This window comes from Pempheris klunzingeri, chromosome 14 (assembly GCF_042242105.1).
Source record: "Pempheris klunzingeri isolate RE-2024b chromosome 14, fPemKlu1.hap1, whole genome shotgun sequence".
Classification (NCBI taxonomy): domain Eukaryota; kingdom Metazoa; phylum Chordata; class Actinopteri; order Acropomatiformes; family Pempheridae; genus Pempheris; species Pempheris klunzingeri.
Genome location: NC_092025.1, coordinates 18117109 through 18131418, shown reverse-complemented (window position 1 = coordinate 18131418; position 14310 = coordinate 18117109). Strand labels below are relative to the sequence as shown.

Sequence of the window (14310 nt, the reverse complement as noted above, 5' to 3'; positions counted from 1 at the left end):
GTTTCAAATGAGAACACACTGTTAATCTCACATATTCCCTAGAATTATTAATCTGATGATTATTGGAAAAGTCAGCACGGAAGTCTGAACGAACGTGTGGATGCTCACCCAGGGAAGGGCACCAGCACTTCCTCCTGCCAGTCCTCTGTCTCCTCGCTCTCACTGTCCCCTAGTGCGCTGTCTGAGCTCTCGTTGCGTGGTATCTCCCAGTCGTTGACAGGCATCGCTTTCCGCTTTTGGTCCTCTTTGTTGTTGCTGCTTCCATCCTGGGGGACGGGGACTGACAACAGAAGACCCTTGTCCTGCTCAGCAGAACAGCCCCTGCAGCTGCAGGTGTCGGAGGAATCTGTAGACCCACACCTGCACCTCCTCTGGACATCAAGTAAAGTTTCCCCCTTCCGGATGGACCCCATCTCTCCACTACTTGAACCTAAACAAAGACCCAAACTCTGACCCCTGACTGCACCCTGTAAGCTGTGACACCCCAAGTCACCAGGCCGGGTGCGTCCCGAGGGGTCTAGCAAGTCTTTGTGCATACTGTCTCTGGTGCTGGCCTCCTGTCGTTTGGCCAAATCATCTATAGTCCTAGTCTCCACAGGATTCTCCAGGCTGAAATACTCATCAAAATCGTCCACACAGTTTGGGCTCCACTGACTGGACACCCACTGCAGGGCTGGAGCCGCCTTGGTCAGTTTGGTTTGGTCCTCTGATGCACTGGTGTTGCTGGTCTTTGAATCTGCTCCTCTCTGCAGCTGCTGCGGTTGATGTTGATAATGTTGCCCTTGATGATGCTGTTGTTGCTGATGCAGCAGCAGCTGCTGGTGAAGTGGATGCTTGTCCTTGTGGAGTTTCTTGTGCTTTTTGATTTCCTCCTCCACCTTCCTTCTCCGGCTCTCTGTGTCTGACTCAGGAGACATGGAGTCTCCGATGAGAAAAGTGACTTTTGTTGCCGGCTCCTCCTCCTCTGTTAAGGTCAGAGCCATAGGCCCCGTCGCTGTGTTTCCTGGTATCACTGGTACGGGCATTGCGGAAGCCAGGTTCTTATCTGGGGGTTTCTTCTCTAGAGGGATACCCAAAGGACGAGTAGCCAGCACTCTTGTGGGCTGGTTCCCCATGGCTACATCCATCCCAGCCTCTGCCCCAGAGTTTTTACCCTCTGTGGTGGCAGGAGTAGGGGATAGACTCGATGCAAGGGTTGTGGGTATAGATGGGACGATTAGTTTCAGGTCCCCCTTGGTCTCTGTATCCAGCACACAGACCTGCTCCCTGGGGGAGGCTGAGCCAACACGAAGCACCGTCTCCAGTCGGGCCTCTGTGGCCAGTGGGCTGCTCGACTCCCTGCGTAGTTCCCCGGGTTCAGCTGCTTCAGCAGTCCTGATAACAGGGTTGCTCCCCTGGCTGTGTCCCGTCTGAAGCACACTGCTCCTGGACCCCTGACTCTCACTGCTGTCCTCCTCATCTTCCTCCTCCTCGTCCTCCTCATCTTCCTCCTTGGGCGTGTCCCCAGCACCGTGCTCCACCTCTGTGTCTGTGTATGTGCTGCTCTGGAGGCTGTTGTCTGAAGGGTAGCTGCTGTCCTCTGCCTCAGTCTGCCGGCCGTGGGCCCCTTGGGACAAATAGTCTCCACTGGGTTTATGGACAGTAACCAGGACATAGTCCGACTCCTCCACCTCTCCTTTCCTTAGGGAGGTGGTGATGAGGGATCCAGGCATGACAATGGCCTCATCCTCGGCGCTGTCCAGCATGTGGGTCTCCAGCAGTTCCGAGCAGCGGATGAAGTAGGTGAGGACGTAGAGGAGTCTCTGGACCAGCTCCTGTCTGCGGCCAACCACCACCGTCCTCGAGAGCCGCACCGGTGACCCAATGGAGCCGTACAGGTCGCCTACACACAGTGATGAACAGAAAACATCTTTTAAAAAAGTGACGTCTATTCAATCATTTGTAAAACAGGAAATACAACTAAAATTCACCAATTTTCTTATTTATCTTTGCATATTTCAGTTGGGAGAGAACTAATTGTGCTTAGTGAATAATGCGAAATAATAAGAAATACAGAATTTACCATTCCCAAATTGATAAGGGCATGTTTAACCATTATCATTTAAACATACACAATTCCTCTTTTTAAGACTAAAACATCTTTACAGTTTTTGATCATACCATTCTTGCTTACCTCTGTTTTTACCACTTTTTTATATGACAGTGGTGCTCTGGTGTGCAGTTCTCAGCTATTAACACTAGGTGTCACCGTGGAATCACTTTCTACACGTCTCCCATATCACTTGTGGTGAAATGTGTGAACTACTCAACATATTATTAAGATGTCTGTGTATTTATATGACATTGCTACTTGCAAACTATTTTCAATGAAATGAATATATGGATCTCTATTGATGCAACATGCTCTAGTGAAAAACTAAATGTCTTCACGTCTCAGTGTGGACCTGTGACACTGATACACAAACAGCTAAAAGACATTAAAAACTTAATGGATTTGCACGTAGAGAAGAAAGTCTAGTTGTAATTTGTTTTGATTGTGGTAATAATTAAAAATGGCAGGTTAGGACGCAATTCAGCTTCAGCCAAGATGAATTGCAAACACAGGTGTTACTCCACAGCCACCCTGGTCCTTTGACAGAAAACAAAGGTACATCCAACTCACTCTGTGTGCATGTGACCGAGTGTTTGACTGCCTCACCTAGCTGTGCCCAGAGCGGGTTGTAAGGGTGCGTCTTTGCCAGCATGTCAACACTCTTGGAGGAGTGTTTCTCGAGGAAGATCTTGATTGGAGGCTGCCCATTGGGCATGACGGTGGGCACCCAGGCCAGATGATTGGTCAGGATGGCTGTCAATAGTGCAGGGAGGAATCTGGAATATAACAAACGGTTTGGTCAGCAGAAAGGTGAGGAGAATCCAGAAATGTACTTCCTTACTGGCTGCACTCAGAAATTACAGTTTCCAGCCTGACCATGTTTGGTTAGGTCATGTTCTCTCACTATACGGGAAACTGGATATTATATAGACACATCATTGTTTGCAACACACACATGCACAGAAGCATGCAAACACACACACACACACACACATTCTATTAGCACAATTCACTTCTCAGTCCCAACCACAAGTGTCTACTTCCCTTCCTGTCTCATGACTCAACACCGTCATGGTGGTCAAGTTCAATCATGTGCTAGAACACAGTTTTAACTGCTGCAGTCATCAAAAGCATCAGTCATGGGAATACTGAGGGGGTGCCTCGGGACATGATGTGATACAGTGAAACCAGTGGTTGTCAGGGAGACACAATGCTTCATTCAAGAATCGACATGACATTGAAGTAGTTGCTTAGTAAGTCATCCTAACCAGTGCTAGTGGTAAAAGTGTCTGAGACGTCATGCTGATAGAGAAACACCAACTCCAACGGTTGCCTTGGAGATGCAGTTTCTATTCATGGTCAACATTTAGAGAGCATGCAGGGATTTAGAGAAGATGAGAAACTACATTAGACCACGTCGTGCATTTAAAAAAAAAAAAGAATCAATTTCTGGTATGGATAAGTTTCTGTTGCTCATGTTTGAATTTGCTGAAGGTTGAATGTTGGCCATGGTCATTTGCATTTAATACACAATTATTCTGTTTTTTTCTACTGTTGCTCGTACCTGAAACATATAAGACACCATTGTCATAATCCATCGTTTAAGTCATTTATCAAGCAATGATTTGTAGCAATAAACTTGGTCGGGCCTGAGAGAGGTGTAGATCTTTAGAGTTAACTTAGCCTTCATCATGTTGTGCTCAGATTTTATTCATTTGCGTTTTAGTTTTGTTTGCCTAATCTTTGGATTTTTGCTTTTATTGTCCTGTGTACTCAGGATACCCATGTTAACTGTTGTTAATTTTAACTGGTTAAGTCGTATAGACTGTTAACTGCTGTATAAATAACTGTGTAACTAAATGAAAAAGCATTAGTTATAGCCCTTGTACTAACAACATAAAAGCTTCTAACATGCAGTAGATATAGGCTTAATCTTTACTGTGTCAGTGATCTAGATTGGAAAAACTCATCTTTTAGAAATATTAGCAATTATTCCTGTCCTTTAAGTTCAACTTGACGTAATAATTCAGTTCAGTGTACTGAATGCTACTTAAATGAACTGTAGTGGATACGGGTGCTATGTTCAATAAAGGCCTTGCTACCAATTCATAAATGTACAATTAGCAGTGGTTTGACGAGGCTTTATAACAGCAACAATAAGCAATTAGAGACTGGCAGGGATCTTCTCATTCACAGCTCCCTCTGAGGCAGACAAATAAATACAAAGAGGGGGAAACATTCACAGTGTGCACGTGTGTGCATGTGTAAGAAAGGGAGAGAATAGACCATAGAATATGTGTATATGTGAATGAATAGTGTGTGTGTGAACCTGCATGTTTCTTTGTTGACACGGTCGTCTAGGAAGTACAAGCAAACAAAAGATGTGGAAAAACTATGCATGTGTAACATTTCTTACCGTTTGAGTGCTACTCTGCATGTCCTGTCCCTCTTTATATCTGACAGTTTGCTTGAATACTATCTACTTTTTTATGCCTTTCAGCTTAAAGAAGATCCATACTGTAAGTGTGTGCGTCAGGTTTCTACAATAGGGAGTTTGCTGTGGCCGTACAACTGCTCAAAACCACCGTGTAATGTCATGTGTATGTTAAATGCACTCTGATAAAGTTCCCTTGATCTCAATTTGGAAATTCAGTGACTGATGACAGACTAGATGCCAGTACAGGCAGACACTCAACTGGTTCTTGGAGGCCTGCTCCATCAGCAGGGAGAGCTCCCTCATGAAGTGACCGCAGAGCTGGTTCTTCTCCGATGCTCCAGACATCATAGTCAACCAGACGGGCTCAGCCACTCGGGGCATGGTGTATAGGTCGCAGATGGTCATCCTGGAGATGAGGTACGGCGAGGGAGGGATGAAAGAGGGAGATGGCATGGAGAGAGCGAATGAAAGGGAAGCAGGGGAAAAGAGAGAAAACAGACAGAGGGGGAACAGACACGTTATTGTCTCTCGGGGTAAACAAAAGAGATCTCAGTTCACAGAGCTTCGCTGTCTGCACTGAGGCCATGGGAGACCCTGGTTGTGTGTGTGTATGTGTTTGGGACAGTCCGACGAACTTGCGCGCACTCACACATAACCCTGTCTCTTGCTCTGTACAGTGTGCGTGTGTGCTTGTGTGTACATCTATCTGTATGTGGCTCAGTTGGGGCATTTGTCCATTGAGAAGGACTGGAGTTTCCATGGAACGTGGGGCGTGTTGGTGAGCATGTCTCGGCTAGGGGCCAAGCTTTGACACAGGGGCAGAGGGGAATCTCTACAGCCTGAGGAATGCGGAGAATCAGACGTTTTTAGTCCGAGCTGAAATATGGACTGCAGCTGCTTGATTCTGGGTTTCAAAATGCAAAACTGTACAGATCACAAAAAAGAAGAGATGAGGTTTTTCTGGCGGTTTTATCTGCTTACATCTAATTCAACAGCAAAACTCTTTTCTTTTTCCAAGTTCGATTTATCCTTACGGAAATCAGTGGGAGATATAAGACTATAAGCAAGGTTAATTGTGCAGTAAACCTACAACCTACTTGACCTATGAAGAGCCCAGTGACAGAGGAGATGCAGACAGGCTGCATGCTGAGAGAAAGCAGAGGTGTCACACAGTGAAAGTGACCTTCACAGGGACTCCAGTAATCAAGCTATTTTAAGTTGTTGTATTTTTTCGCAGAAAACAGGATGAGTGTGTGTAGTCTCAGTTGATAGCTACTTCTTTTAAACCAGAGAGCGAAAAGAGGAACTAATGAATTGAACTGAATTGCAACAGTTTTTGTGGTAGAGTACTAGGATCTCAATTCTGAGAAAATTGCTTGATTGACTGGTCCTTAAAAACCACTTGGTTTATTTCTATATCATGGTTTTTTGGTGTTTTTTTTTTTAAACCTTTAGGTTGATTCAATATCTAATTTCTGGCAAGAAAAATTACAATGATTTTTGCATTGACTGAATGCTATGTTGGATAGTCTGAGCTTAACTGATAAAAGTCTTGACAAGACTTCATTCATGATTGATGAATCATTAACACTCAGTGCTGAGTGTCCATTGCAAGGTAAACCAGAACGGACTTGATGTCACTTGGAACTCAGCTAATGAGCTAATAATGCTTTATTCATTCCTGTGTTATAAATGGGTTGACTTATTAGTGGCCTTTTGAAGCCCCACTTGACCCTGCTGTGTCTGCTGTATATTCACCTGCTGAAAGTCCCCCAGTGCGCAGAGGTCTGAGGCCAAGCCAGCGCTAGATGAGCTGGCGATCTACTCTCAGCCTGCCCGTCGCAGCTGTTCAGGTGAACTTTAAAGAGCGCCTGACCTCATCTATTGCTTTTGACTTTATTATGTGCTGTGTTTTTTTTATTTGAAGAGCTTCTAGCATATTGCCAATTATAGCTGCACAGTTATAGTCTGGATCCAGCTACTAATCAATAATCTCAGTTTGGAGTAAAACTGTATTTTTAGTAGCAGTTCATTTCCAACACCTTTATGCAAATAACAAGACAGATGGTTAGTATAGTATAAAACTACAATTTTAACTTCTGTTTAGTCACTGCTTTTTTGTTTTAGTTCATTTTATGCCATTATAGGCACCAAAAACCAAAACTCTGAACAAAACTTTTTTTGTTCAATACGCTTCAGAAAAGGAAAAGTGCATTTTTTATGTATGTGAGATAAAACAGGACTCCTATCCCTGGTGTGTTCAGTGGTTTTGCTTTTCAGAACAGTGCTTTCAGAGCTGGCTGTAAACCTTAACATAACCCCAGTATAGGCTGGTGTGACTTTTATGTACACATGCCTCTCCTAAGTGCACAGCTTATCTTTCCCAGCATGCGTGGGTATGTGTGCCGGCCCACCCTCCAACTACGTCAAAGCAGCATCAGCATCAAGCAAAGGCATTTTTTCCAGTTTCCTTCTGTGATGTTCCATGATGTTAAAACCGCTTAATGGCAAAGGTGGCTATACTTATATTTGGCAGCTGTCTGAAGGTGAGATTTTACAGATATTTTGTTTGTCCCAGGCAATAGCGTTCCTCCTGCTGGCACTCGCATATTATTTACTATTCTGGTGCTCGTGGCCAGTGTCTGAGGTAGATAGGGTTGCCACTCAGGAGGCTTGGGTTGCTGTGGCCAGCTGCCAACAGGCATATGACTGCAGCATTGAGGAGACCTCAGACAGGGAACTGCCTGCCAGTGTGTGTGTGTGTGTGTGTGTGTGTGTGTGTGTGTGTGTGTGTGTGTGTGTGTGTGGGTGTGTGTGTGTGTGTGTGTGTGTGAGAAGTGAAAGCCGTGTTGAAGATAGTCATGCATACGTACACATAAGTTTGTGTATTTAATGAGTAACAAACAGTCATACAGTGCTGACAAGCAAATCTCATCCAGTCACACATGCAAATGAACCATTTTGCAACCTAATCAGTAAAAAATGTAGGATTTTATATTTCACGTCAACACAAATAATGATTAAATATAACAAAAGGGTAGTTGTGGTGCAGAGTTGAGAAGTAACTGGTAGCATCTGAACACTCAAATAAGCTTCTCTAAATACGACCAAAGCTTCCAGCATGCACAGCAGTTATAATGCAACATCTATGGTTTGCTCAAGACAGGTAGGGAACAGTGTGTTCCTCCTCTCTTTTACTCAACATATTTCAGCATCCCTTACTGGGTTTAGTTTGCATGTTGTTCAACTTTTTTAAAACAATGAATTCATTTAAAAAGGAGCAAAAAAGGAACATGTGAGGAAGGCCAGTGACTGTTAGCATCACACTATCCTCAAACATAAACCACAGTGAGTACTCATCTATTATTGATTGCTGTGACACCTCAGCACACGGCATCAGTAACTGGCACAGGATTACAGAATTCCTTCACATCACCTTGAGACACTGAAAGACTGACAGTTATCATGGGGCACATGCTAACACAGCCCTTTCTCTAGTCCTTTATCATCTTAGCAATAAAAAGCACTATTGTATTGTATTGTTTGAATTAAAAATAACATAACGTGACCATTGACTAGTGAACATTTATATTTAGACAAATGTTGAGAGCAAAAATGGTTCTCTTGTAAACCACATTGATAGATGAGATGCTTCTTTTGTCTGCAAGCTGCAGCAACTGGTCGGTATCGGATGTTATCAGTAAAAACAGAGTTTACTGCTATAAATGATGCCTGGTAACCCACTAGCTTAACAAACTATGCTTGGAATGAAAGGGATGTGCAAAATACTTCTCGGGTCATTAAAGCTGCCCAAATGTTGGTGCCATAACATGAACAGCATAGGATAAGTATGGGCACTGGGTGACCTATTTTAAGGAACAGTGAGAGTTCGCTACTGATGTATGTAACTGTAAGAGGACTAGGCCTTGGATAAGCAGTTTAGATATGGATGCACTATATTTAAGGATTTAAAATGGCAAATTTGTGATGACAAAGATGTTTCACTTAAAGAAATTCTGTCAAAATTGCAATACTGAAAAAGCTTAGTTTGGGGGGGAAAAAAAAAAACAGAGGTTAGCTGAAGCTATTTGAAAGATATGGCACTGCAAGCTTAGTTTCAATCCCATTTTTCCACCTTTGTTCATCAGTGCAGCAGCTACTCATTTGTTTTTCCCTTCTCCTTTAATCACACCTGCCTTTACCGCATCCTAACCTGCCCATATTTCCTCACTACCAGGAAACAAAAATCCTGCAAACCACACAGCAAGCAAATATCTCATGATGTGTGGTGAGGGTTGTTATCGACAAAACGAATGCTACATTCTGCAGCATGAAGGCGAATGACATCACAATGTTAGCTTTGGTCAAACGAGTGTTTGAGATTTCACTGATAAGCGTGTAGTAAAGACAGAGTAAACATTCTGTCTTGAGTAAGTGATTGCGTTTTTTTTACTCAATCCTTGTGTTATAATGCAGGATAATCTCAGTAATTAAATAATAAAGTTGTTAAATACATTATGTCCCTTTATTTAGGGATAAGCACTCCGTAAAAAGTCAATTATGTTGTAAGGTGCTTTCAACAACGCAACAGTGTTTAGGCCTTGTTTGCCAGACTGATCTTGAGAGAAACTGGAATGGATTATTGTCCATGTTATAGATGGAGAATGTGAGTTGTTGCCCAACCTGAACTCGTTGAGACCGTCCACCATTCGGCTGTAAGCCAAGGCCCTCTGGCTGGCATCAGCTGACCGCCGACTCATCTTCATGGCCTTGAGAGTGACACAACACACAAGCACTTTGTTTGTCATGGGTGCCAAATATCTCAAAGTTGCAGGAAAGGTGGAGCAAGGAATTCGTGAGTGAAAAGGGGGGGAGGGGGGCAGAAGGGAATAGGGAGGGTAAAACTGGAAGTCATCCAGTACTTTGACTGTGCCAACAACAGACATCAGTAAACAGAAACGAAGAGATGGCATGACCATTGGCCATCATTCTGACAGCAACTCTGGTCATTACAACAGCAAAGGGTGTAGGGATTATTTGGCTACCATTCATATCTAACTGCTAAATGGATTTCACTGACAGGCTAATGTCCACAATGTCAATCAGGGAGTTGATAAAGAACACAAATGTAGTAAAATTGTCACTGCCCATATAAAAGCATAAAGGGAAATAAGCTGCTACCTCTACAACATCATAATAATCATATTTGGAGTAAATAAAAAGAAGACATCAAAAAAGAAGTCAGACTCAACAACATGCAGTTGGTTTATCATCCCAGTCATACACATAAATTCACCTGTTCGATGGCGCTCTTGAGTTTGTTCATGTGGCTTTCAAAGAGAGGAAAGTGGGAGAAAAAGAAATCCTGAAAGCGGTTGTTCTCCTCCGGGTTAGAGGACAGCATGAAGATGACTCCGATGGCAATCTTCTTCTTCCGAGCCACACCGAGGCTTGGTCCACCGCTTTCGTCAGACATGTTGAAACTCTCCTCAACTGACCTGATCGGGACAGGATAAACAGGGAGTAAACTTCTGAGCGGGGGCAGATCTAATACTACTTTTGCCCATGAAAATCAAAAAAGGTTATATCTTACCATACATATGAGCTCACATAACTAGTTAGAATACTGTTTTAAGTTGTGGCCAGTTAATGCTGATGACTGCTACTGGTTTACCAGTAAATATTGTACATACAGCAAACATTTTACCTGTTTCAGTTAGGCAGAAAAAAAGATACTTTGCCACATATTAAGCAAAGAAAACAAGTAAAGAGACATTTAATAAGATTAGAGCACTTAGAGGCTGACAGCTGTATTTACAGTGACAGGCTAACATGGCATCCTGTCTAGTCACAGCTCTGCATGTGTACTTATGAGTGCAGTTGTTGTGCATAGCAGCAGTGTGTGTCATTTTCCCTGCTGCCTGCTGGATTCTAAGGAAGTCCTTGCAGGATAAACTTTAGAAAAGCCTGACTGAGGCCCTGAAAAAGGGAGGGAGGTTAGTGATTGGGAGGGAGACTGTTAAGACTATGAAGACTAGGGATCTTAAAACAATGGTCTCCCTCTCCTAAGGGTTACTTTAACTACTCTAAGTTAATGTATGTGTGACAAAGCTGACTGTTTAGTTCTTCATGACATGCACAGTCAATATGTGCAAGTTTTTTTTTGTTGTAAACACACAAATATAAAATTATTATTTTTAAACGGGTACATTACACAGGTGTGTGTACATATGGTTTTATGTGCCTCACCATCGGGGGAAGACGCCATTTTCCAGGCTAGTTGTTTGGCTCCGGAGCCATCGGCGCTGGTAGCTGGACGCGCAGCTGCTGGTCAGGGAGGACCCAGGAGATGGGAAGGGAGTGATCAACAGGCTGCTCAGAGAAGCTAAAAGGGTCAGATGGAGAGGGTTGGAGGTGCAGGGGGGGAAAAGAGAGGAGAGAATGGGTAGAGAAATTAAGAGAGCAAAAATGAGAAGGAGAACAGAAGGCAATAGGGAACAGATGGAGGGAATGGTGGGTGACAGAAGAGAAAAAGGACAAGAGTGAGTCAGACAACAAATGCGTAGGGTTACTCATTCTGAACAACACATTGTACACACACACACAACCACACAGAGCTAGACAGAAATCTAGAGGACAATAACTGTTCTTACTAAGACAAAGAACTTGAAAAGGGCAAACAAATACAGCACACAACCACAAAGATACACAGACCGAAATACACACAAACCCCTCTTTCCCCTTTTCCTCAAACACAGCCCCTAATTACAGAATAGCTTTCATAAGAGATCTAATGTCAGTGAGCCTCCTAACAGTCACATGCTGCAGTTGTTGGACAACCTGGCTTTACACCAGGCTGGCATGGTAATGACAACCTACCCCCCCCTCCCCACACAGACACAGAATATAAGCCCTGATCACAAGGTTATTTACAGCCCGGGCAGCAGGCTCTGATCAATGGTCACATGAACCATTTAGATGGTGTGCAAGCTTGTGTGTGTGAAAAGATAAGGAGAGATAACTTCACGATGTAAGTGAATGTATGATGTGTGAATAGAAAACTGTGCTAGAGTTATGGACATTGCAGAAGACTTATAGTAAAAGAAGGGAGGTAGACGGGAGGAGATTTTGAGTCACAGCAGGACGTGTGTGTGTATTTGTGTGTGTCAGAGTTAGATAAAGAGCTCTCCAGCCCAACCGCAGTGGGGAGGAGGAGAGAGTGGAGATGAGAGGACGAGGCTTGAATTAGAAGCTCATTTACTAGTGGCGGGTTTTGAGAGCTGCTATATTTAATCCACTGCATGTGACCCGGGTTTGAGCAGAAAGCACAATTCCCCTCATACCAGTCATGTTAGTGGGGCATGGAGATGTTTGTAGGAGGGAGGTGGGGGCAGAGCAGGGGGTGGCAGGGGTCAGTTTCCATTGAACAAGGTCTGCCAGCCCCTTGAGGCTCTGTACATACCTCCATACTGCTTTCCACCATCATCTTCCTTATTTCTGGTTTTAGGTCAAACAACTTTTCAGTATTGGCAGTGGAAAGAGGAATGTTCTCCATTATCTCGCATCTCTCACCTTGTTCACCTTTTCTTTCCGTACATACCCCTATCAGCCTTGACAGGGTGCCCCTATGGGTCATTTTAATGAACGGAAAACTCTTTGCATATGACTCTGCATACCATGTGAGTGAAGTTGCAGCTTAAGCACCGACGGTTAAAGTAACCACTGCTTGTGTAACTGGTCATGCTCTTGACCTTGAACGGTGAAGTAAAGGCAGGTTGGTGTTTTGGGCAATGCAAACGATGCATGTCGGAGATAGAAAACATTCATGGTAGCCTGTGATGTTTTTGAGGTGAAAAGGAAGAAAAACTAAAGTGTGATAGCCCAACAACTTCCAAACTTACACTTGATCTTCTCTATTCCTTAACCTCTTCGGTCTTGACAAGAATAAAAATGAACCCAATTCAAAGCTCAGCTGTAGGACTGAAAGCTGCATTGAGTGTAGGTCAATCCAGGCTTTGGCTCCTAGTCTCATTAACCTACCTGATCTGGCGATGCCGCTGTCTCTCTCGTCGTAAAGCCCTCGGCCAGGCATGTCCATTGGGTGACTGTGGCCTGGAGGAAAGGAGGAAGAAAGAGAGAGTGAAGGGTTGGATTGGGTTAGAGGTAACGGACAGGGGTCAAGAGAGAGGGCAGGGTGCAACAAAGGTAAAACGTAGATGGATGACAAAGAAACAGAGAGGAGAGAAAGAGGGAAACCAAGAAAAATGGACAAGAATGACAAAGATGAAGAGAGAAGGAAAGCAAAAAATATAGAGAGAGAAATGAGGGGGGTGATAAAAACCAATGAAATCAGTGAAACCAGTGAAATACAGGAAATGTGATCAACAAAACTGAACACCAAGCATGCTGAGGAAGCTCTTATCGCAACCAAGTCTGAGCCTCGCAGTGCTCCTCTACTCAACAAACAACAACAGCGGTGAATGCTATTGGAAAGAAAGTCTCAGTTTGTCCCCAAAGGCAAACCAATCCCCATGTGTAACGGCTCAAAAAGTACATATAGTAAACATTAGGTTGACAATGTTTGAAATTGATTATCTGATCTGGGCTCATTTCTCATGTGAGATTGCCATTACTGACTGATTCTCATCCTGTTTCGAACACAAAAAAATAGGAAGAGTCGCAAACAAAATGCCATGCCAACCGAAGGGCGCCCTAGACAGGATCTCCATCACTTTACAACAGCAAGGGCAGAGGTTTTATCCCCCCACGTGAGAGGGAGGGAGGAATAACTGCTGAATACTTCTGACAGTGAGCTCTCTGACCAGCATGATATAATGAACGACAGGAAGAATTTGAGTAGATTACAGTTCATTAGTCTATTGCTGCGCTCATTCCCAGTTGTCTTTTTAATGCACAGCTATCTGGATGTCGAGTATTTGCATATTTAAGTACTCTTCTTGCTAGAAAACACCACGCTGATCAAAAAGCTAATGTGGGGAGAATTCAGTTCATTGCTTTACAGTGATGATACATGGGCAATGCAGTGAGTGTTATGTTACAGCTATGAAAGCAAATATATCACACAGGCTGTAAAGGACCCGTTTTTAGCATGGCCCCAATGTGCCCACCCATAATATGCACAGCATTTTAGGAAGTGGGACTGTGGCTTGAATATTGCTGCTGGATAGCGGAGAAAGCGGAATATTGAATGACTTCTTCCTTTCCTTCAACAACTACTGCCAAGGTGCCTTTGAACAAGACACCACCAGCTGCTCAAGTGGAGCGGCTCAGTGGCCCGCTACAGATGTGAGCCAGGATGTTCCTGGATGTGTACATACGTGCTTGAGCAATTTTCACTGCATCGTTGAAGGTTTATAAAGGAAAACGAAAACTTAAAATACAACTGTTCATTAAATACTGGCAGACTACTGAAGCTGTTGTCATAGTTGATGATTAAAACACACATAAAGACAAACGTCACTGCCCAAGTATCACAGTCACTTTCAGAGACAAGTTAGTGGAGGTGTGTGAGTGAGGAACTTAAAGAAAAGGAGAAGGAACAGCAATAACTTTAGCTAGAACTACAGCCACCAACACCAGTGAGGACCCATGCACACCAGTGAGGACCCATGCACACTTGTGCGCGCATGATACACCTGCAAGCTTGGGTCAGATAGTACCGACGGATTTATTTTATGATTTGTTTGATCACTTAGAGGTGACAGGTGATGTTTTATCTGACACTGCCAATAGCCAAACAAAGGAATGGAAAGTGGTTGAA

General features: G+C 43.7%; 1 protein-coding gene across 3 annotated transcripts in view; it reads right to left on the bottom strand.

Annotated features, from left to right (window-relative positions):
• Nucleotides 1-14310, bottom strand: part of fnip1 (folliculin interacting protein 1) — a 38163-nt gene that overhangs the window by 3808 nt on the left and 20045 nt on the right. For all 3 annotated transcript variants that reach the window (XM_070844102.1, XM_070844103.1, XM_070844105.1), the window contains 7 exons: nt 12570-12641; nt 10779-10914; nt 9826-10027; nt 9213-9298; nt 4789-4935; nt 2699-2868; nt 109-1882 (listed from right to left, as the gene is read on the bottom strand). In XM_070844102.1, coding sequence (XP_070700203.1) covers nt 109-1882; nt 2699-2868; nt 4789-4935; nt 9213-9298; nt 9826-10027; nt 10779-10914; nt 12570-12641 — 2587 coding nt within the window. The remainder of the gene's footprint in view (nt 1-108; nt 1883-2698; nt 2869-4788; nt 4936-9212; nt 9299-9825; nt 10028-10778; nt 10915-12569; nt 12642-14310) is intronic.